Source organism: Chiloscyllium plagiosum, unplaced genomic scaffold, assembly GCF_037043375.1.
Source record: "Chiloscyllium plagiosum isolate Xiang-an unplaced genomic scaffold, Cpla_swu_hap1 HiC_scaffold_23, whole genome shotgun sequence".
Lineage (NCBI taxonomy): Eukaryota > Metazoa > Chordata > Chondrichthyes > Orectolobiformes > Hemiscylliidae > Chiloscyllium > Chiloscyllium plagiosum.
Window position 1 is genome coordinate 5,882,149 of NW_028270161.1, and position 25,077 is coordinate 5,907,225.

The 25,077-nt window shown below is 43.8% G+C and overlaps 1 protein-coding gene across 1 annotated transcript in view; it reads right to left on the reverse strand.

Annotated features, from left to right (window-relative positions):
• The window catches only part of camk1da (calcium/calmodulin-dependent protein kinase 1Da), a 475,456-nt gene that overhangs the window by 15,581 nt on the left and 434,798 nt on the right, over positions 1-25,077 (reverse strand). The window contains exon 8 of the mRNA XM_043714161.2: positions 21,349-21,427. Within this exon, the coding sequence (XP_043570096.1) occupies positions 21,349-21,427 (79 nt within the window). The remainder of the gene's footprint in view (positions 1-21,348; positions 21,428-25,077) is intronic.

The window sequence follows — 25,077 nt, forward strand, 5'->3', positions numbered from 1 at the left end:
ATTCCATGGGGTACGGGGTCAGTTTTGAGTGCATCTACCAAAAAATATTTCATTTCTCCTGCTCGTTAAACTGACTCACGGACAAACGGAACTGAAACCCTTTTTCCTTGAATGTAAGAACCAGATGCTGTTGATTTCCTTTTGTGCCAGTGTCATACCTGAAATTCCCAGGAAGATTGGTTAAACAGCCTATGTATAAAGGAACACATCCTGGCATCTATTTTATGTCTGCTTCTCACAGTGATGGACTGATGGTCTCTTGCCCTGTTGTATCTGAAAATATGGTTCTGGGTTGGTCAACTTTCGCTCTCTCAGAACTTTAAAAGCCTCTATCAGTGGCTTTTGGCTGAGTTCTCTCCAGGAATAGAGAGACTATGTCATATACTGCTCTGGGAGGTGGGTCAAGAAGAGGAAATCAAAAGATAGAATAACATTATGGAATTTTAAATAAGTACATCAAAGAGTTTGCTTGGTCAATTTGTTTTCCAGATGCTCAATTGGAAACAGACTAAACTCACATCCATATACCAGGAGAGTAAAAATCTGATTCTGATCACCTAAATAGTAGAGGAACAGAGGAAATCGCACTGGACTCCTGATTACTATTTAACCTTTCATCAACAGCAGAAATACCGATAACGTGGACATTATCACATTGTAATTAGTAAGGAGCTTGCTGTCTGCGTACAAATTGTCTGCTATATGTGGTTACAACAATGCAAACGTACCTTGCTTGCTGTGAAGCACTTTGAGATGCCCACTGGTTGTGAAAACACAAGCAGCGCTATATAAATGGGATGAGTCCAATGTACAGATTTTTAAGTGGTAGAAGTGGGGCCCAATTGCCCAGTGACCCCTAATGAATCATGGAAACATTAATGCACAGAAAGAGGCCATTCAGTCCATCATACCTACACTGCTTCTTCAAATGAGCATCACTAGGTAAAAACAATGACTGCAGATGCTGGAAACCAGATTCTGGATTAGTGGTGCTGGAAGAGCACAGCAGTTCAGGCAGCATCAAAGCTCCTTGGATGCTGCCTGAACTGCTGTGCTCTTCCAGCACCACTAATCCAGAAAATGAGCATCACTCCCTAGTGCCAATCTTTGGGTTTTTCTCTCATATCCACTGCTTCTATCCAAATAGAATTAGATGCCCTACAGTGTGGAAACAGGCCAATTGGCCCAAAAAGTCCATACAAACTCTCTGAAGGGTAACCCACCCAGACCCACTTCTTTACACCCATTACTCTACACTGCTCCTAACTAATGCACCTGACCTACACATCCCTGAACACTATGGGCAATTTAGCCTGGGCAATTCACCTAGCCTGCACATCTTTGGACTGTGGGAGGAAACCAGAGCACCTGGAAGAAGCCCACACAGACACGGGGAGAATGTGCAAACTCTACACAGACAGTCACCCAAGGGTGGAATCGAACCTGGGCCCCTGGTGCTGTGAGGCAGCGGTGCTCACCACTGAGTCACAGTGCCGCCCTAAATAATTCTCCAATGCCCTTCTTGAATGCTTCAGTTGAATGTTCTTCCAGCACATTTCCAAGCAATGCATTCCACACCCTCACTACTCACTGGGTGAAAAATGTTTCTTTCTCACGGATCGCATTTGCTTCCTTTGCACAGCACTTTCAACGAGGGGGCTGAATGTGTGAATACCATTGGCCCACTTTATAACATTTATTCTGTGGCACCTCAAGAAGCAGAAGTGATCTCCCACCCACCCCAGAACCATGTAAAACAAATCTCAGTTCCTGCTACTTGACCCCAGCCACATCCCCATCAACGCCAACATTCCCAAATTAATCCTCTTCCTGGCACTCATACCAGCCAGTAGGCAGTCTCATCGGTGCACCACTTTAACCTGCCGACCTCCTTTCTGCCTATTTCAGGTGGGCAGTTGCTTAGACCATAAGGTCATAGGAGAGAGGAGCAGAATTGTGCCATTCAGCCCATCAGGTCTGCTCTGCCAGCTGATTATGGCTGATATGTTTTTCAACTCTATTCTCCTGCCTTTTTCCCATAACCTTTGATCTCCTTACCAATCAAGAACCTAACTATCTCGGACTTAAAGACACTCAATGACTTGGCCTCCATAGCTTTCTGTGGCAATGAGTTCCACAGAGTCAACACCCTCTGGTGAAGAGATTGCTCCTCAGGCTCAGTTCTAAAGACTCTTCCCTTCATTCTCAGGCTGTGCTCTTGGGTTCCAGTTGCTCTTCTAATAGCACAGACCTCAATGCCTTTGGGAATAGAAGGAGGAAGGTGGGGACGCTCATGCCTGTCCAATCACCCTTCGTCAGAAACCCAGCAAGTTACCATTCTATCCTCTCCATCAGAATCTACCTGAAACATTCATCTGTCTCACAAACCTGTTACTTTCAGCATCTTGCTTCGTTTTCCTATGGCAGTAATCAGTTCTACAGTAAGAGAACATTGGTGAGGACACTTCTGGAATACTGCCTTCAATTCTGGTCTCCCTGCTACGGGAAAGATGTTGTGAAACGTGAAAGGGTTCAGAAAAGATTTACAAGGATGTTGCCAGGGCTGAAGGGTTTGAGCTACAGGGAGAGGTTGAATAGGCTGGAGCTGTTTTCCCTGGAGTGTCGGAGGCTGAGGGCTGACCTTACAGAAGTTTATAAAATCAAGGATAGGGTAAATAGTCAGGGTCTATTCCCTGGGGCGGGAGAGTCCAGAACTAGCAGGCATAGGTTTAAGGTAAGAAGGAAAGGGTTAAAAGGGACCTGAGGGGCAATGTTTTCACACTGAGGGTGGTGTGTGAATGAAATGAGCTGCCAGAGGATGTGGTGGAGGCTGGTACAATTACAATATTTAAAAAGCATCTGAATGGATGCATGAATACGAAGGGTTTAGAGGGATATGGGCCAAATGCTGGCAAATGGGACTTGATTAGTTTAGGGTATCTGGTCAGCGTGGATGAGTTGGACCGAGGGGTCTGTTTCCATGCAGTACTTCTCTATGACTCTGTGACTCAATTAAATGAGAAACAAGAGTAGACATTGACCACATTTTGCCTGGAGTCTGTTCCACTGTTTAAATAAGGTCATGATTGACCTCAGCCCCAGCATCACTTTCCTGCCCACTCCCACATTTCCCCGTCTCTCTGTCTCTCCCAACCTTACACACATTCAACAACAGTCAGAGTTGAAGAAGAGAACGTGTGTGAAGATGCAGAGGATATGGAAAGAATTTTAAATGAATGTTTTGTCTCCATATTCACAAAGGAAAGAGATCCAACAGGAGCAGTGTGAAATATTGGACAAAATAATCATAACGAGAGAGGAGGTGTTAGAGGAATTGGAATGCTTGAAAGTGGATAAGTCACCAGGGCGGATGGATTGGTCCCAAATGTTGAAGGCAGTCAGGGAGGAAATCACAGATGCTCTGAGGATTATCTTCACTGGATACAGGTGAGGTGCTGGAAGACCAGAGAAATACAAATGTGGTTCATGTTGTTTAAAAAGGGTACAAAGGAAATGCAAAACAATTATAGACCTTATTTCAGAGCATCCTCAAATAATCCTCAGAGCATCTAGTATTTCCTCTGTGACTTCCTTCAACACCCTGGGGAACAATCCATCTAGCCCTGGTGACTTATCCACTTTTAAGGATTCCAACTCCTCTAACACCTCCTCTCTCGTTATGATTATTTTGTCCAATATTTCACACAGGTCCTGTTGGATCCCTTTCCTTTGTGGTGGGCAAATGGTCAGAACCAATCGATTCCGATCGATGAAACTGTGACTCAAAAAGGCATGGACTAATCAGGATAGTCAGCATGACTTTGTTAAGGTAAGGTCATGCCTTACAAATCGGATTGAATGTTTTGAGGAAGTGACAAGGAGGATTGATGAGGGTAGTGCAGAGGATGTTGTCTGCACTTAAGGCATTTGACAAGGTACCTCATGGCAGACTGGTCAAATAAGCAAAAGTCCATAGGGTACAGGGTAATGCTGTTGAAAGAGATTCAAAATTGGCTTAGTAACCGGAAACAAAAGATAATGGTCATGGCTGCCCTTGTGAAAGGAAAGTTGATCAAGTGGTTTTCCACAGGGCATGGTTGTGGGAGTCCTGCTGTTTACTTTAGACATTGAACATGGAGGGCACAATTAGGAAATCTGCAGTCCACACAAAAATTGGCCGTGTCGTGGGGAGTGTTGAGGACAGCTGTAAGCTCCAAACTGATCTGGATGGGTGGGGGAGAGGGAAGGGAAGGGAAGGGCAGATGGAGTTCAACTTTGATAAGTGTGAGGTAATGCATTTAGGGAGGTCAAACAGTAAAAGGAGTACACAATACATGGGAATACTGAGAGCAGGAGATGAAGTGAGAGACGTTGGATGCAAGTGCATAGATCCCTAAACATAGTTGTACAGGTAGGTAAGGTTGTAACAAAGGCATATGGAATGCTCTCCATTAGCAGAGGGATACAATACACAAGCAGAAATATAATGATGAAACTGTATAAGACACTGATGTGGCCATAACTGGAGTACTGTGTGTAGTTTTGGTCACCACATTATGGGAAGGATGCAATTGCTCTGGAGAAAATGCAGAGAACATTAGTTAGAATGCTGCCCGGGGTTGGCGAATTGTAGCTACGAGGAGAGATTAGAGAGGTTGGGGTAGTTTTCCCTAGAACAGAGAAGGCTGAGGGGGGGGTGACATGATTGAGGTGTACAACAATGTGAGGGAGAGAGAGAGTAAACAGGAGGAACCTGCTTCCCTTGGCAGAGAGTTCAAAAACCAGAGGTCATCGATTTAAGCAAAGTGGCAGAAGGATTAGAGGCGACATAAGGAAAAGGGTTTTCACACAGAGGGTGGTGGGGGTCTGGAGTTCGTTGCCTGAGTTTGTGGTGGAGGCGGAGACTCTAAACTCTTATAAAAACTCCCTGGATCTTCACCTTAGGTACTGTAAGCTGCAGGGCTATCGGCCGTGTGCAGGAAGATGGGATTAGAAAGGGCATCTGGGTGTCTTTGGGTCAGCATGGATAAGATGGAGTGAATGGACCCTTTTGTGCTGTATCGTTTCTATGGACTGGCATCTACAATCCTCTGGGAGGGGAGAGAATTCCAACGAATCAGATCCCTTTAAATAAGAAGTGCTTGCTTGGGAACTACATTCCTTAGCCTGAGACTGTGTCCCTCGTCCCAAACTAGTGGGGACATCCGCAAAGTGTCCACAATGCCAGATCTCTGCAGAATCTGAACATTTGGTCGATAGTATCTTAACTTACAAATACTTATTACATCATTGATAATTCGACCTGTGTTAACAGATGGGAGTTTCAGCTGACCATGTTGAATATTTGTAGCTAAATCTCCCAAGTTTTGGAATGGGGTTTCGTACTCGGGGTAGAGCAGGTTCTGTGCTCTACCCCTAGTACGATGTCCCCTTTCCCTGCCAATGTTTCAGTCACTCCAAGGATCTTGCCATTGAACTGGAAACTGAGTTTTAATTGTTCCTTTAGTTGGTTCAGTAAGTTACCCGCTGTTTCTGGGCAGGTCGTGGTTCCAGGCCTGACCTCTTGGCATATGGTTGCGCTGCGCTGGAATCTGACCAGGACAGTCCACTCCCAAGTTCTTCCTTCTCCTGAGCCAGTTCACCATAAAACTCCTGCATAAGCTTTCAGGTCGATGTCCTTTCATCAGAACAGGGAAACATTCAACATGTAACAGGTTCTGTTTTCAGCATCAAAGCACCTTGTTTTTTTTTACATTGAACAATAACTCTGGGAGCTGCAAAGATATGAAGGTAACTCCTGACCCATAAAAGATTCCTATTACAGTTTGTTGCATAGCATTAGTGGAAAGAACAGAACTAAGGTACCAATTTAGACCTTAGTGTGGGCACAGCAGGAATTCTCGTATATACCATATACATTCATTGCAATTCAGAGAAAATTAACAACAGCTGATTCCTAACCACAAGAGGCTAAATTCTCTCCCTGTTCAATTATGTGGTTTCTCAGCCTCTGTAGCCCCAGCTTCTGTCACATTCACACAGTAGCCGCACCTGAAGATCCCAATTAAAAACCAACACAATTCTCCGGTATCCAATGCCAAGCTAAGCATTGGAGAAGTCTAGTAGCACAAATGAAGCTTATATTACAACTCATTTTTGGCAACTTGTGCCTCTTCCAATTTGCTAAACTCTTCTGTGCCTGCACAGTCAGAAACTTTGACTTTCGGAGGCAGAATAATCAGGATAGAGCCCTGCAAAGGCAAAATGAGCTGTCACTGAACTGACAAGGTATTGAGCTCGCTGTGTTGAAGCTGTCTGCATGGAGGGTGGTGATGGAGGATGTGTCCTCCACATCAGTGCACACCCACACAGTCAGTGATCAATGTTAAAAGTACAAGCCTCAAACGACCAAATCATCAAAATGAAAAATTGTTCATTGTGGAACCTACTCTGTACTTGTAGGTTGGGTTAAGCACTCCACCAAGTGGAGTGGATTGTACATAAATAACAGAAAAGGGCAAATAATGTACATTTTTTCCAACATTTGACACATTTTTAGAGTCATGGAGTTCAATCTGTCCTTGCCAAATATAATGGACATGATGTGGAGGAGCCAGCATTGGACTGGGGTGGACAAATTTAAAAATAACACATCACCAGGTTTTCATCCAGCAGTTAAACACGATGGAGATAGTGACGACTGCAGATGCTGTAAGGTCAGTGTCGATAAAGTGTGGAGCTGGATCCCAACCTGAAATGTTGACCCTCCTGCGCCTCTTATGCTACTTGACCTGCTGTGCTTCATCCACACTTTATCAGCTCATGCCAAACATAATCTCAAACTAAATTAATCCCACCTGCCTGCTCCTGGCCCATATCCCTCCAAACCTTGCCTATTCATGTACTTATCCAAATGTTTTTTAAATGTTGTAACTGTACCCACATCCACCACTTCTCAGGAAGTTCATTCCACACACAAACCACCTTCTGCGTAAAAACGTTGCCCCTCATGTCTTTTTAAAATCTCTCTCCTCTCACCTTAGAAATGTGCCCCAAGTCTTGAAATCCCCCATCTGAGGGAAAAGGCAACTACCATTAATTCTATCCATACCCCTCACTACTTTATAAACTTCTATAATGTCACCTCACTATCTCCTGTGCTCTAGTGAACAAAGTCCCAGCCTATCCAGCCTTTCTTTATAACTCAAACATCACGGTAGCACAGTGGTTAGCACTGCTGCTTCACAGCGCCAGAGACCCGGGTTCAATTCCCGCCTCAGGCGACTCTCTGTGTGGAGTTTGCACATTCTCCCCGTGTCTGCGTGGGTTTCCTCCGGGTGCTCCGGTTTCCTCCCACAATCCAAAAATGTGCAGGGGTTAGGTGAATTGGCCATGCTAAATTGCCCGTAGTGTTAGGTGAAGGGGTAAATGTAGGAGAATGGGTCTGGGTGGGTTACGCTTCGGCGGGTCGGTGTGGACTTGTTGGGCCGAAGGGCCTGTTTCCACACTGTAAGTAATCTAATCTAATCTAATCTCATTCCCGGCAACATCCTGGTATATCTCTTCTGAACCCTCTCCAGCTTAATAATATCCTTCGTATAACAGGGCGATCCGAACTGGACACAGTATTCCAGAAGGGACCTCACCAATGTCCTGTATAACCTCAATATGACGTCCCAACTCCTGTACTCAAAGAACTGAGGAATGAAGGCAAATGTTCCAAATGTCTTTTTAACCACCCTGACTATGAGATAATGGTTTAAGAATTGCTTTTGTGCTTCTAATCCTGTCTGAAAAACAATGCTCAGCAATACTCCAAATCTAATAACTTTGGGTCAGTGTAGGTTTATCATATTGAGGCGTTATGGAAGCAATATGGCTATGGACATGTCACACCAATTCCTTTTCTCTGCACACTCGAAACCCGAGAATATTGTTTAGTTCATTCTTATTCTAGAATTCATTCCTAACTCCAAGTGACCTACACATCTACCCATTCTGCTAAATAACTAGTTTTCCAGCCAGATCCAGATTTAGTCCACATTTTTTAAAACCTAAGTAAAGATATGGTTCAGAAATGCAGTCAATTCTTTAACCTACATTTTTCCTACATGATGATGTTGCTCCTTTAACAAGGTTATGTTGTCCTTGTCTTTTTTCCAACGAGGTCGTAAAAGACACAAACTCCGAAAAGTCTAATTTGAAGGGTTTTAAGGCCAGTTTGATTATAGCTAACAGATACTGCCTCAGACAACAGGCTTTCAAGTTAAAAGAAAATACTTGTACAATGAAAGGGGAGTGGCCAGCTCTCCCAGCTCAGCTCACTCTGGTTTGGTTTGGGACTTTTGGCAGTCTGGTTATTCACTCAAAGCAGTCAGGCAGTTGTGAAAGCTGTTGGACCCAAAGAAGCAAGACCATACTGACCTTCATCTCTCTCTCTCTGACATCTCTCCTGTAACACCCTGTGTTTGATTTTACTTTTTCTGCCCTGAGATTGTTGCAAGTATTAAGAACAACATCATTAAGTTGGGATGATCTGTCCGGTTTTCAGATAGATTAAGTTATTCAGTATTTTGTTCTCAATTGTTTGGGTTTTATTCAGTAATTTTTGTAAATAAGTTCTATTTTGTTTGAAACTGCGTGGTTTGACCAACTGCATTGCTCCTGGACTATCCGCAACACACCTGCTTAAAACAATGAGCAAAAGTAGGCTCTTGAAATATTTTGAAGGGGTCTGGCCTGGTCCAGAACACTGACATCACTGGATGAGCCAATCACAGGAGCTGAAGTGACTGGATTATCACGGCAAGGAATCATCTTCCAAAAATATGTATTAAGCAAGGGAAATACACAATCTTTTGTAACATATCAAGTCACAGGAAAATTGTGAGATAGGAAAGGGGAAATAGATCAGTAGTCTTTCATTTTTCCTCAGTGAATGATAATCAAAGGAGAAAGAGTTGACTTTATATAGCACCATTGTGGCTGCTGGGCAACCCAATGTACTTGCAATCCAATTCATCACTAAATGAGGAGTCACATTATAAGGTAAACTAGAAACAAAAACAGCTGGGCTGAGCTTTTCCAATAATTTCTGTTTGTGTTTCTGCTTTCCTGCATCGGCTGTCCTTTCAGTTTTTATTTTATAATGTCACCTCGAACTGCTACCCGCAGACAGTAATCTCAACCTCCCCAGACAACCCTTGGGTCATGTTGATTGATGGATAAATATTCCCTGATGCGCCAAAGAAAATTCCCCTCTTTTTGTCTTCAATAAAAAGCCTCAATATCTTTTAAAACGTTTAGAGTTTAGAAGATTAAGGGGAGATCTAATAGAAACTTACAAGATAATACATGGCTTGGAGAGGGTGGACACTAGGAAATTGTTTCCGTTAGGCGAGGAGACTAGGACCTGTGGACACAGCCTTAGAATTAGAGGGGGTAAATTCAGAACAGAAATGCAGAGACATTTCTTCAGCCAGAGAGTGGCGGGCCTGTGGAATTCATTGCCACAGAGTACAGTGGAGGCCGGGACGCTAAATGTCTTCAAGGCAGAAATTGATAAATTCTTGATGTCACAAGGAATTAAGGGCTACGGGGAGAATGCGGGTAAGTGGAGTTGAAATGCCCATCAGCCAAGATTGAATGGTGGAGTGGACTCGATGGGCCGAATGGCCTTACTTCCGCTCCTATGTCTTATGGTCTTATGGTCTTATAAAAAGACAGCCATCCTTCCATCATCCTGAAATCTTCAAAATCCATCTTTAGATTATTCCCATTGAAAACCTTCTCATCAGGTCTTCTGAAGAAGGGTCACCAGACCTGAATAGTTAACTCTGTTTCCTCTCTCCATAGATGCTGCCAGACCTGCTGAGTTTCTCTAGCAAATTTCTGTTATTGCCATCAAGTCATGCGTGGTTTAGTGAGTGTTACCCAAGCATATCTAGACTGAGGGGTGACCCATTAGAGGTACATGGATAGGGTAAATAGACAAGGTCTTTTCCCTGGGGTTGGGGAGGTCTATAACTAGAGGGCATAGGTTTAGGGTGACAGGGGAAAGATTTAAAAGGGACCTAAGGGGAAACCTTTTCACGCAGATGGTGGTGCGTGTGTGGAATGAGCTGCTAGAGGAAATGGTGTAAGGTGGTACAATTACAGCATTTAAAAGGCATCTGGATAGGTATATGAATAGGAAGAGTTTGGAGGGATATGGGCCAAGTGCTGGCAAATGGGACTAAATCAATTTAGGATATCTGATCGGCATGGGTAAGTTGGACTGAAGGGTCTGTTTCCGTGCTGGACATCTCCAAGATTCTATGTTGGCAGAATAGAGATTAGAGTCTGTGGTGCCAGCATATGCAAAGCAGAAATAAAAATGGTATGAGCTCAACATCTCATCTAAAAGACGTCACCTCTGACAGTGCGGCACTCCGTCAGTCCTAACCTTTGTGTTCAACTCCCTGCTGAATCCAAAGTAAGAACGCTGCCAATGGAGCTAAAGTTAGCACCTCAGAGATTCCTGTTGGAAAGTCTGCAGCCAGGACTGGATTAAGCTGAAATAAAAGGATGATAGGGAATGGTTGGAAGAGGCAAATCGGGATTAAGTTCCATGATGAATGATCTGAAAGAACAGTCCAATTACCACCCTGCTTTAATGTGAACACTGAATGACACCACTCTTCTGTAAAAATCAGAAGAAATGTTTCTAACTAATTACTTTAGGCATGAAGTTGGCTGTTTCATCCACTGACTCCAGTCCAACAATTTATCATGTACTCAAACCTACCGGACAGGTTCCTTGGAGAAAGCAGGCAGAAAATTCCCAGCACATTTCAGAGTGGATCTTCAGTTATACCCTGTGGAGCTAGGCTGTTCGTGCAGAAAATATTAATTTTGCCAGATTGCTAAAAAGATTGGTCATAGAAAAGTTGATTCTCTCCCGAGGGCTGCAATCAGCTCAAATGTGCTCCTGTGGCATCCATCCAGGAACCAGTCCTCAGGAACACATAATTTAAGCTCGAGGGTAGACATCCTAACCCACTGTTGGAACAGTAGCAAAACGAGCTGTCACTCCCAATGATGGACTGTGCCCTTGATGTCTCAAGAGATTCAAAATTTCCCTTTCAATGTGAGACAAACCGATCTATCCCAATGCAAATGTGATGAATTTTCAATGATGTTAAAACACTGGACAGAGTTGGTGAAACAGCTGATTATTCAAAACAGACATGCACCCCTTACTTTAAAGGTTAAACCAAACTCTGTTAGCTAATTATTTTTTATGGGAATAGCCACTGAAGTTGCAAATCATTGTGGATATGCCTATGTTCAGTACAGTGACTGCAGAAAGTGTAACACTACTGAGGGAGAAAATTAAAACAGAAAGAACTGCAGATGCTGTAAATCAGCAAAAAAAATCAGAAATTGCTGAAAAGCTCGGCAGGTGTGGCAGCAGCTGTGGAGAGAAATCAGAGTTAGCGTTTTGGGTCGAGTGACCCTTCTCTCCACAGATACTGCCAGACCTGCTGAGCTTTTCCAGCAATTTCTGTTTTTGTTTGTGAGGGGGAAACTTGTCTATGTCATCCTGATGAAGGGCTAATGCCCGAAACGTCAATTTTCCTGCTCCTCAGATGCTGCCTGACCTGCTGTGCTCCACGCTCTCGATTCTATGTCTTGTAGATTACTCTGCAAACCATGACAGAGCAATGGGATTTCCATTCCTGAACACACGCTCCTGAACGGAAATGAAGGTGGTCAGGTCCAGTAATGAGCTAGTGCAATGTGTTGGCACAACATCTCAACACCTCATGCATTTCAACCCCGTGCAAACTAATGGTATGAATCAGTCTTTTCTCCTACACATTACAAGAAGTTTACGTGTGATGTTCCTATGGACAGTGCCATCCATCCCCTTGTACGTCTGGTCTCAGTACCTACTCAAAACCTAAGTCTGATTTTGAGACATAAGGTAATATCATTCCTAAATAAAGATTTGAATTTGTATAGAGCCTCTCAGAATGTCTCAAAGTATTTATTACAGTCCATGCAATACTGTTACTGATAACTCACCTGGTTCATTAATATCCTTCAGGGAAGGAAATCTGCCATCCTTACCTGGTCTGGCCTACATGTGACTCACAGACCCACAACAATGCTAAAAATCTCTTGGCTTATATATTCTGTTCCTGTGTGTCTCTCTCCACCTCACCTGAAGAAGGGGCAACGCTCCAAAAGCTTATAATTTTAAATAAACCTGTTGGACTATAACCTGGTGTCATGTGACCTCTGACTTTGTCCACCCCAGTCCAACACCAGCACCTCTACATCACAATATCCCTAAGAGAGGTAAATCTTCCACCCTTCCTTGGTCTGGCCAACCTGTCTCTCCAGACCCACAGCTGTGTGGTGGATTCTAAACTGCCCTCAGATATGGCCCTAGCAAGACACTGAATTCAGCGGGAAATGGACAACAAATAGCTGGCCTTCCCAGCAATGCTCACATTCTGTGAAAGAATAATTTCTTTTTTAAATTCAGCGCCATCTGTGAAGTACTTTGGTTTGCAATGATAAAGGTGCTATATAAATACAGTTTGTGGGTCTGTGTGGAGTTTGCATATTCTCCCCATGTCTGCATAGATTTCCTCCAGTTTCCTCCCACAGTCCAAAGATGTGCAGGCTGGGTAGGTTGGTCATGGGAAATTGCCCATAGTGTCCAGGGATGTGCAGGTTGGGTGGGTTAACCATGGGAAATACAGGGATTGGACAGGTTGTGGGATGCTCTTCGGAGGGTCAGTATGGACTCAACGGGTCAAATGACCTGCTTTCACACAGTAGGGATTCTATCATCTATTGATTCTCTGTTTAGTCTTCATTTTAAAGGTCTGTCAAAATACTGTGCCTTAGCAATGTGTCTCATCACCCCTTTCACATATCCTCCTTCGCTGTGTACACAACGTTTCTGATACAGATATTAATTGAGAGCAGATGAGAGGGGAAACTTTAAAAGCTCTGAAAAGCACAATGTTATTATATCATCCTCTGTTTCCTCCAAGTTACATCTTCACAAATATCTAGCTTTAATAAGGAACACTGTTCCCATCTTCTCGTAAGCATAATTAGATCACCTTTTATTATTCCATTTTACACACTGTGGCAAAATATTCCAAGAACCAATTGTGTTTGCATCTTAATTCATCTACCTAGTGATAAGTTAATACTTTCTGCCTTAATCTTCCACATAAGTGTTCATCATCTAATATTTACCACAATGGAATCTGACTTTACAAGATCTTGTATTTTACAAGATAATACATGGCTTGGAAAGGGTGGACGCTAGGAAATTGTTTCCGTTGGGTGAGGAGATTAGGACCCGTGGGCACAGCCTTAGAATTAGAGGGGGTAAATTCAGAACAGAAATGCGGAGACATTTCTTCAGCTAGAGAGTGGTGGGCCTGTGGAATTCATTGCCGCGGAGTGCAGTGGAGGCCGGGACACTAAATGTCTTCAAGGCAGAGATTGATAAATTCTTGATGTCAGAAGGAATTAAGGGCTACAGGGAGAATGCGGGTAAGTGGAATTGAAATGCCCATCAGCCAAGATTGAATGGCGGAGTGGGCTCGATGGGCCGAATGGCCTTACTTCCACTCCTATGTCTTATGGTCTTCTAGCCTGTCTTACTTCTTATTTGGTAAATCATATTACTCTGTGAAGGTATTCATACTTTTCCTCTGAGTCTTTTGTAAGTTCAACGCAGTTTCTAATCTGCATTTTAACTTCCAGTCAACTGTTTGGAACCCGGGATTACAGGAGCTGACCTGTACCTCACTGGAGTTTAGGTGAAGAGAGGTGACCTTATTGAAATGCACACGGTTCTGAGGAGGCTTGTCACGGTCAATACTGAGAGCATGTTCCCCGTTGTGGGGAATGTTAGGGGGCATGGTTTAGTCATTATGGACTCTCTCATTTACGATGGAGAGGTGGTGGAACCATTTCCTTTGTGGGGGGTAGAAAGATACATAGAGTTCTCTTCCACAGAGATAAGTCTGGCTGCATCATGAAATATATTCAAAGTTGAGTTAAACAGATTTTTGGTAAACCACAAAGTCTAGGGTATAGATTAGATTAGATTCCCTACAGTGTGGAAACAGACCCTTCAGCCCAACCAGTCCACACCAATCCTCTGAAAAGCAACCCACCCAGACCCAATTCCCTCTGAATGATGCACCTAACAGTACAGGCAATTTAGCACGGCCTATTCACCTAAACCTGCACATCTTTGGATTGTGGGAGGAAACCGGAGCACCCGGAGGAAACCCACGCAGACACGGGGAGACATGGAGGGAGACTGGGGTCAGGCAAGAACATGAGGTCACAATCAGATCTAATTAAATGGAGTGGGTTCAAGGGATCCAATGGGATCTTTTGCATTTACCTGAGAGATCAACTGGAAATGTCTCTTTGGAAAGTCAGCTCCTCTGACAGTACAGCACTCCCTCTGGACTTGACTGGACTGTCAGCTTTGATAATCATACTCAAGAGTTCTGGAATCTGACTTAAACTCACAATCTTCAGGCTCATGGTTAATGCACATAACTCCCTCAGGTGACCATCAGTAAATGGGCCACTCCCTGCCTCCCGCACGGCTTATTCTATTGTGCTACCTTTGGTGACAATGTCTGACAGGAAGAGAAAATAACTTGTCAAAGTATCCGGGTTGAAGAAACAGGTTGAAAATGTGTTGCTGGAAAAGCACAGCAAGTCAGGCAGCATCCAAGGAACAGGAGAATCGACGTTTCGGGCAGGTTGCTAATTTAAGATAACTGAAGAGTTAATGCTCCACATCTGCACAGGAAGAGAAAGCAGGGCTTCAGGGGAGAATAAGATGGTCAAGAGTTCAGGGGTCAGAGATTGGAGGTTGAAGGTGTGGAGAGGAAGCACTTAAGTCCCAAAGTAGTTGGCAGGAGTCCAGACCATGGCCAGTGGTGTTACACTATTTAGATGGCCCAAGTGGCAATCAAGCAGCCACATTTTGTACAGGTAGACTAATAAGATGCTACATTTGAAGCCTAAGGTGTGTTGTTTTTATTCTTTCATTGGACTGTGTTGCCAGCAAGTCTAGCCTTTGTCGCCCACCCCTAATTGCCCCTGAACTGAGTGGCTTTCCAGACCATTACAGAAGGCAGTAAATGTTGAACTACATTGGGCAGCATGGTGGCTCAGTGATTAGCACTGCTGCCTCCTAGCACCAGGGAGCCAGGTTTGATTCCACCCTCTGGGTGTCTGTGTGGAGTTTGCACATTCTCCCCATAGCTGCATGGGTTTCCTCCCACAGTCCAAAGATGTGCAGGCTGGGTGGGTTGGCCATTGGAAATTGCCAATAGTGTCCAGGGATGTGCAGGTTTGGTGGGTTAACCATGGGAAATATAGGGATTGGATAGGGTGGGATGCTCTACGGAGGGTCCGTATGGACTCAATGGGTCAAATGACCTGCTTTCACACAGTAAGGATTCTATGATTGATTCGTACCCCTGGCAAAATTCCTCAGGGCAACTCTCGTCCTCACTTTCCAGCTGTGGCTCCAAGAATTGCTTGTTGAGTCACTTTAGGGGGTCACAAATCCTGAAACGTGGTTGACATTATCTTCATTTTGAACCCAGCTGCCACTCCTCGAACAGGCCCCTGATTGATGTGATTCCCATTCTGTCTGTTAGTTTGTTATCGCTTTCCCATCATCCTTACGATTGCTCCTCAACATTTTTATAGAGCCTGTTTTGGAAAATATTGGGTCAACTTTGGGAACTTTATTCTGTGACTTTTCCCCTGAGGCAATATTTTAAAAATCAAGCTTAGAAATTCCAAGATTGGTTGCAATTGAAATCCTTCATTGTAGTGACCTAGCAGTGTATATCTGTACAATTACTAATGTTAAAGGAAAATATTTAAATTCTGTGCTTGACACTTACATTATATTTTGCAACAAAATCAGCTGGAAGACAGTAATGTTTGCAACGTGAACAGCCAAATACCTAAAGCTTTTGTGCAAAATTTCTCTGCCCATTACTTTAAATCATGGCTTCCAAAATGATCATTCCAAATGCCTCTCTTAAAAGACTAATCAAGAAGTGAATGCCAATCTGTTCAACAGCAGTGCACTATTAATGCAAATGGTCATTTCTCAGCCCCTAGCTATTAATCATTGAGAAACAACCTTAAATGGAATTGGAAGCTAATACTGTATATCCTCTTGATTAAACTATTTTTCTTTGGAATGTCCTTATAGCAAACTTAATAGCCCTTCTGGTTTGGTATCTTAATCAGAAAGACAGCAGCAAATTCAAAATCCCAAATTTCCTGTTGCTCAAATCTGGGTCGTTTTCATCATCATTCGCTTGAGGAAGCAGCATTCCATCCAACGGTCAAAGAAAGGAAAAATGACCTACTTTCTGCCTCGCTCCATCTCCCAGATCGATTTTGAATGCCAGCAGCATCGAACGATATGGGGAAGAGATGGGAAGGTGGAGTCGAGGGTGAGGAATGGTCAGAGTGCTGAATGTTACCAGCTCTCTAGAGAATCGCTGGAAGATGGGAGATTCTGTGAAATGGTGGCAGAAGGTTTGGGTGGGGAGTTAGATGCCTTGCTGCTGCCTCAGGACATCACCTCCTGCAGGCGAAGGGTGGGTAGCCAATTACTAGACCATAAGACATGGGAGCATTCATAGACCAATCAGCTTATTAAGCCTACTCCACCATTCAAATGAGACCACGGCTGACCTGATAATCCCCAACTTCACTTTCCTGCCTTTTCCCCATAACCCTGATTCCCATCGTGATTAAAAATTTGCTTACATCAGCCTCCAAAATACTTAATGACCCAGCCTCGACAGCCCTCTGTGGTGAAGAATTCCACACATTCATTACATTCTGAGAGAAAAAAATCCTCCTCATTTCTGTCTTAAATGGGGGACCCCTTATCCTGAGGTTATGTCCTCTGATCCGAGACTCTCCCACAATGCAAAAGAGCCTCTCAGCAACTAACCTGTCAAGTCCCGTAAGACGTCTATACATTTCAAGATGGTCTCTCATTCGTCTAACCTACAGTGAGTGCAGGCCCAAACTATTCAACGTTTTCTCATAAGAAAATCCCTCCTTACTGGAATCAACCGAGCTAACCTACTCTGAACTGCCTCCAATGCCAATGTATCTTTCCTTAGATACAAGGGCCAAAACTGTTCACAGTATTGCAGCTGTGATCTGACTACTAGAAAGTGAGGACTGCAGATGCTGGAGATCAGAGTCGAGAGTGTGTTGCTGGAAAAGTACAGCAGGTCAGGCAGCATCCGAGGAGCAGGAAATGAAGGGCTTATGTTCAAAATATCGATTCTCCTGCTCCTCTCCTTGGATGCTGCCTGACCAGCTGTGCTTTTCTAGCACCACACTCTTCGACTGTGTTCTGACTGGTTTAACAAAGATTTTACTAAGTCTCCCTGTTTTTATACTCCATTGTCTTTGAAATAAAGACCAAATTAAACCAATTAACTCACTAGTTATGGGCCAGTCCTGCTGGGACCATTAGACTGGGAGCTGTCATACCGGAGAAACTTTTCAGGTAAACTGCCAGTCAAAATGCCATCGGGAAGCAAAAGGAGAAAGCCAGGCCATCACGTGAGTCACAACGTTGGGTGGTCCCAGTTCCTTCGGCAAGGCAGAACCTGGACTGCATGGAGTCATGTAGGGAACGAAATAAAAAGTGAGAAACTCTTAGCCCGAGTTCCAACATGTTTGGGAACTCAGGGAAGGGAAGTAAAGTTTGAGAGAATAAGGTTAGAGCTGATGGTGGGGCTGGGCGTGGATCCTTTGAGGAAGGATTCTACTGAAAAGGGACTGCTGTCTGTGATTTCTGGACAAAATCACTCAATTGTAAAACTGTTTGGATTCACAAGAACATCGAAGAATTAATACATACATCTTTATGCCTTTAGACTGGAGTTGCATTTCCAAAACATGGCTACACAACTTAAAATGCCTTCCAAAAACGCTAAATGACTGAAGTGAAAACGTTGAACGTGCTCTGCCCCATTAAGCAGTACTAACAAACTCACCAGTCACTTTTGGTCCATGTAACCAACTAAATCATATGAATCCATTTACTACCCCAACATTTAAGCACTGGCTACAGCAGTCTATAAATTGGAATGCTGCTGTTTCATTATTCCCCGGATTCTGAAAGTTGGAGAATTAATTAACTGATAGACTAGACTGTGTTGACAAAGTGCAGATAACAATTTAAATAGTTCCAGGCTGGGGAGCAGACTGAGAGTCAGACTGCGAAACAGCAGGGTACACACTGCTGTGGACCAGCTTGCTTACAGCTGTCTCTGTAAAATCTTACTCATTTAGTAATCTCGTGCCCTTTAGGTTTGTAACAAATTTGGAATTTTACTGGAATACCATTCAGTTAACCTGGGTGTGAGTAAAGAATATGTTTTCATATAGTCATCACAATCAGTCCGCTTTCACAACCTTTGCAAATTTGCAGCAAGAAATTGTAAAATTTGAATTTTGTGCAGCGTTGATTATCCTGATATAAGAACAGGGTGAGAATCCCGACCAGACTTTCTCTGGTAAGCCCTCCAGGGTTCCACATAAAAGCTTCATAGAAAATTCAAAGTTTCGATGGGATAAATAATCGAGAGGAAGTGGCAGACTGGAGACTTACTTCAGCTGTTCGGTGCATGTGTAGAGTGAGAACAGTAGTAAGTGCTAATGCCAGGGGACTACATACACACTGTTCGCCGTGGAGTAGCCCCTGGCTCATTTAGCACTATGATTGTAACCACGTAAAAAAACTAGATCAATACTTGTTTAGGAGTGGGGTGTAGGGGCGAGAAATCAATATAAAGGTGATTAAATTCTCTACTAAGTCCAATAGTCACGGCTGCTGTGGGGGCAACCACAATTCCTAATGAATTAACTGAGCAATGATCGCATTACAAAGGACGCTCTAGTGAAGATTCTAGTTTTAAACTAAATATGTGTCAACACTTATGAGCCAGTCGCTTGGGTGGGTAGGTGCAGGAGACAGTTGTTTTGTTCTAGAGAGGAAGGGGGTTGGGGGAAGCAATTGGCATTATGAGATTAATGACCAAACATGTTCAGAATTTGCACAGGAAGCATACGTTTCTTTTGTACACTTTGAAAAACATACGGTCTGGTTTATTTGAATAAAGTCAAAAATCACACAACACCAGGTTATAATCCAACAGATTTATTAGAAATCACAAGCTTTTGGAGCGACGCTATGTTTTGAAGAAGCATAGAGGCAGTGGCCTGGTGAGGGAGGGGGGATACTGGCCTAGTTGGGAGGGAGGATAGCAGCCTGGTGAGGGAGGGAGAATAGTGGCCTGGTGTGGGAGAGGGGGATAGTGGCCTGGTGAGGGAGGGACAATAGCGGCCTGGTGTGGGAGGGAGGATAGCGGCTTGGTGAGGGATGGAGGATAGCGACATGGTGTGGGAGGGGGGATACCGGCCTGGTGAGGGATGGAGGATAGTGGCCAGGTGAGGGAGGGAGGATAGCGGCCTGGTGTGGGAGGGAGGATAGCGGCCTGGTGTGGAAGGGAGAATAGCGGCCTGGTGAGGGAGGGGGGATACCGGCCTGGAGTGGGAGGGAGGATAGAGGCCTGGTGTGGGAGGGAGGATAATGGCCTGGTGTGGGAGGGAGGATAGAGGCCTGGTGTGGGAGGGAGGATACCGGCCTGGAGTGGGAGGGAGGAAAGAGGCCCGGTGTGGGAGGGAGGATAGAGGCCTGGTGAGGGAGGGAGGATAGTGGCCTGGTGAGGGAGAGAGGATAGCAGCCTGGTGTGGGAAGGAGAAAAGCGGCCTGGTGAGGAAGGGAGGATAGCGGCCTGGGGAGGGAGGGAGGAAAGTAGCCTGATGTGGGAAGGAGGATACCGGCCTGGTGAGGGAGGGGGGATACTGGCCTGGTGAAGGAGGGAGGATAGCAGCCTGGTGTGGGAAGGAGAAAAGCGGCCTGGTGAGGAAGGGAGGATAGTGGCCTGGTGTGGGAGGGAGGATGAAAGCCTGGTGAGGAAGGGCGGATAGAGGCCTGGTGACGAAGGAAGGATAGTGGCCTGGTGAGGGACGGGGGATACCGGCCTGGTGAGTGAGTGAGGATACCGGCCTGATGTGGGAGGGAGGATAGAGGCCTGGTGAGGGAGGGAGGATAGTGGCCTGGTGAGGGAGGGAGGATACCGGTCTGGTGAGTGAGTGAGTATAGCGGCCTGGTGTGGGAGGGAGAATAATGAGCCGGTGTGCTCTGAGAAGACGGGGGGGGGAATTTGGAGAGAAATGTGAGGAAGATGTGAGCACCTTGTGCAGAGCAGTCATATCTCTTACCCTTCAGAGTGCAACACAAATATCTAATTCAACAAAGCTTGACCAATGAACAATAATAGGATTCTCAAAGTGAAATCTGACACTAATTTATACTTTCTCCTGTCATTCTAGAAGGTGTGAGATTAAACACAGACTCATACTAAACTCTGGGTGATTTTACACTAATAGGATTGCAACTTGCAAACTGAGTACAGATCATTTCCTTCCCTCTTCACTTCCATCGAGTTAATACAGACGCCAATTCACTATCTCTCTCGGTGTTTGAACATTCCTCTGGATAATGTATTTCAAGTCTATTGTTACAAATGATTATAAGCTGCATGCAGTTCCCTGCACTGAGGTCAATCTATGTCAGGGGTTAATTGTTACTTTGGTTAGACTCTTGGCATATGACTATTAGACCTAGCATGTTATTCCAGCCACTTGGTTTGTCTCCAGCACCACCTTATCTTTAATTCGTTGTAATTATCTCACTGCCTCAATGAATAAGAATGAAGGTCATCCCTTCACTTGCTATTCAGCTGTTGACACTTTACTCACACTGTCTGACACTCTTGATCACCTGCAGAGAGTTATTATTCAGCCTGTCGACACTCCACTCACACCATTTCTACAATCTTTTGATCTCTCTGCTATAAATTCTGTGCCTATGTGCCTCCTTGCATTCCAGCTGACAAAGGAGCAGTGCTCTGAAAGCTTGTGATTTCAAATAAACCTGCTGGACTATAACAATGGTGTTGTGTGACTCCTGACCATTTCAGTGGTACAGAAAGATGGAGAGAAATTCACAGCAAAAGAAGTGTTGAAATTCGTAATTAGACCGGTGGCAAAAAAGATTACTTGGATGATAATAAAAAGTGCATTCATGACACAGGTTTGCCAGGGATCTACGATATAGTAGACAGATGCTTGGGAGAGAAAGATCCAATCTACCAGACTGAATGTAGACCTACTTACCACGGATGTCTTAGTGCTTGCTCACATGTGTAACGTTTGTTTGGGTCCTTCTCCATCAAGCGTTTTATGAAATCTTTAGCTGAAGGAAATAAAGGATTTGAGTAAATCTTTGCCCCGTACATACACAAAGCAAAGGATACAAACTAATCAGTGTCTTGTGGCACAGGGTAACGTCCCCACCTCTGAGATAGAGAACATGTGTTTAAGACCTCTCCATCCTAAACACATACCTGTAGAGGTTGATTAAAAGCATTGATAAAATAATCATTGTTAGCCAATGAGGAATAAGAATTGGCGTATTGGCGTACTAGTAACAAGCCTGTTCTTACTTTTAAAGACCCCCTAAGGAACTAGCCTAAGTCCAATCAGGGTCTTCCACTAAGTAATGATCCCAAATGCCCTCAGAGCACGAGCAAAAGTGCAAATGGAAAATTGAGTTTTGAAAGACTGCGACTAAAATTGATAACCAATATGTTGCTTGGACTATTGAACCAATTTGTAACAGCTATATTAGCCATATCCATTGAATTTGTAATTTATAATTGGTAATTGATCACAGTATGCTTGTTAATTCAGGTTTCATTTATGTAGCTAAACCCTGGGTCACAGGCTCTCAGTGGTTAGCTCAGCTTGCATTTAGTGTTTGGTTTGATTGGCTCTTATATAATAAGAGTTCTTTTATTATTTAAATGATGGAATCCTGTGGGTTCATTCTTTTAGCAAATAAATGGGATATAGGATTATTTGTTTTCAAGATGAGTTACTGGTCTCTGTGAAGCTAATAATACTAGTTGACATTTGGGTTGGTGTTTCCATTTAAATCGTACTGACGTATGCCCACGTGGCACATTCCACACATCAGAGTGGGTTGTATTCCTGGTACTGGTTTCTGTGCTTTAGGTCCATCCCATCGCCATCGTGGTTTAAAAAAAGAAGTCAGAGTGACATTTCAAAGTACTCTTACCGTTGTTGCTACTTTCTGCTGCATGGCTTTATTTTGTAGTTTGCTCTGCCTTATGGGAAAGTACAGCAGCAATTTCATATCACACAAGGGCATCACGGTGGCTCAGTGGTTAGCACAGCTGCCTCACAGCATCAGGGATCCAGATTCGATTCCAGCCTTGGGTGATTGTCTGTGTGAAGTTTGCACATTCTCCCTGTGTCTGTGTGGGTTTCCTCCGGGTGCTCCAGTTTCCTCCCACAGTCCAATCTAAAGATGTGCTTGCCACGCGAATTGGCCATGCTAAATTGCCCATAGTGTTAGGTGTGTCAGTCAGGGGTAAATAGAGGGTAGGGGAATGGGTCTTTGTGGGTTATTCTTCGGGGGGGGGGTCAGACCGAAGGGCCTGTTTCCGTACTGTAGGAATTCTAATCTAGTGTGGGACCTGTCGGATGTATGTTTCTCATTGAACACCACCAAAAGCTATAAGTTCATCAACTTGCCGTTTGTGAATCCTGCAGTGTGGAAGCAGGCCATTCAGCCCATCATCCACACCACCCCTCCAAAGAGTATCCCACCAGACCCACCCCATCCTTGTTACCCTGCATTTCACACGGTTAATCCACTTGGCCTGTGCATCCCTGAACACTATGGGCGATTTAGCGTGGCCAATCCACCTAACCTGCATCTCTACATGTTCTGTGGACTCAGTGAGGTTGCGAGCTAGTGTCAAAGGATGAGCAACTAAATATTTAATCCAAAAATTAATATGAAACATAAAATAAATTTATCAGACTGCACAAATTCACTTGCAGCTGGAAGAGACCTTTAGTCTGTCACGGGATGCAATGCAGAAACAACAAACATCTGCGCAGGGTTTTCCCGTGATGGGAGTGGGGTAGCAGACAGTGATCAGATGGTTGCAACTGAGTTGCCATCCTTTATTACATTCTCAATTCACTTACAGATTGAGGGATTTATTGCCTATCTACAGTTGCACTGGAGCTGTAGGGTTGGCTCAGCCATTTCAGAGTCAGCCACGTTACTGTGGGTCCGGATTTACAGGTCGGCCAGACTGGATAAGGATTACCGATTTCCTTCTCTACTATTACATGGGTTCTTGTAACAAAGGGCACATAACTTTTAATGTCAGATTTATTGAGTTCAAGTTTCACCGTTTGTCATGTTGGGGAATGAACCCATGCTCCCCGAATATTAGGCAGAATCTATTGATTGCTAATCCAGTGACAATATCATGACATCACCACCTCCCCTAACAAGCTGCATGAAGAGCACAATGGGAACGCTGAGGGGGCAAGTCATTCTCTGAGTGTCTCTTAATCTCAGGAAATGTATAAAGCAATGAACAAAGCAGAAGACGATGGAAAGCCTGCAGCCTTAAAAGTCAATATTTTCCACGAATGACAACTCAGCTGCCTCTACTTGGTTATCTTTCCTGAAGTGTCGGTGCTTTTCTCTTTGAAGTGTGCAAGGAACTGCAAAAACTTTCAATTATCATTGGCAAAGCAAAAGAGAATTTTCTGAAATTTAAAAATAAAATGAGGCCAGTTGGAGAAACCTGCCAAATAACTGTTTTGTTTTAATTTCAAGGCTGCATTTATCTTCTTCAGCATTAAGGCATAATTCCACGCCTTGGCAGCTGGAGATCTTGGCAGCAATTATTAAAGTTCTCTGTATTTTAAAAATAGAACAAAATACACTCAATAGCTTGGACTGAGACACACAAACTGAGAATTAGCGAGGGTTAGTTCACGTTGGCAAATCCTCAGTTGGTGAACCATCCTGTGCAATAATATTCACCTCACCTTGGGAGGACAATGTTTATGAGGAGTGACGTGGGGGGGGCAGAAACAAATGCGAGAAGAGAATTCAGAAATTCTCTGGAATAAATCAGGGTGTTGAACTTTAGCTGTGTGGAAAGGTTAGAGAAGCTGAGGCTATTCTCTTTGAGAGAAGATGGGAATAAGAGGAGTTTGAAAGGAGACAGAATGATAAATTTAAGTTTGATTTGTGTTTCTATATTGTGAGTGTTAAAAGGGAAGACATCATTTTAGTTTCATTTTTGAATCCTGTGAGTGGCACCAGGTTTAATTATTTGAGGTTTAATTATTTGAGGATTATATAGAATAGTTCAGAAACAAGCACAGAGGGACGAAGAAAAATGCGATGTTCCCAAGAAACAATGTGTCCTCTGATACAGGGAGACAGACAGAAAACAAGCTAGTTTAGAAAAGATAGAACTATCCAGAAGGTTAAGGAGTGTGTAGGACTTTTCAGAGAGAGAACCAGGTCATTCAGGGAGAAGTAAAAAGGACCTGCAGCTTCAGTACTGCAGTTTAGCAGTCTCCAAAACAGTCAGGGCAGAAGGGGCAAGAAGCTGTGAATATCTAAATATCAGTAAGAGAAAGTTTCCTGAAATAGAAGGCTGTGCGATTGAGATTTAAGTGAACCTGTGATAACTGAGCTGTGTTCAAGGGTCTCAAGATATAGCACTGAGTGAATGCAGAAATGTTTTCAAAATAAGCCTAGAACAGCCATGCCCACTGAACAAGAAATGTCAATGTGGAAACAAAGTCATCCTTCACTAAGGTTTGAGGACCTTTAAGGTTAGTATTGATGATATGGGATTGAATCTTTACATCTGATAGTTATGACGAGGTCCCTTTAGTTAGTTCTTGCACAATGTGAAATAGATCTTTTGTTTTCATTTTATATGTAATAAAGTTTGATGTTATTTTGTTAAATGTGATTGACCTTCACAGCAAATC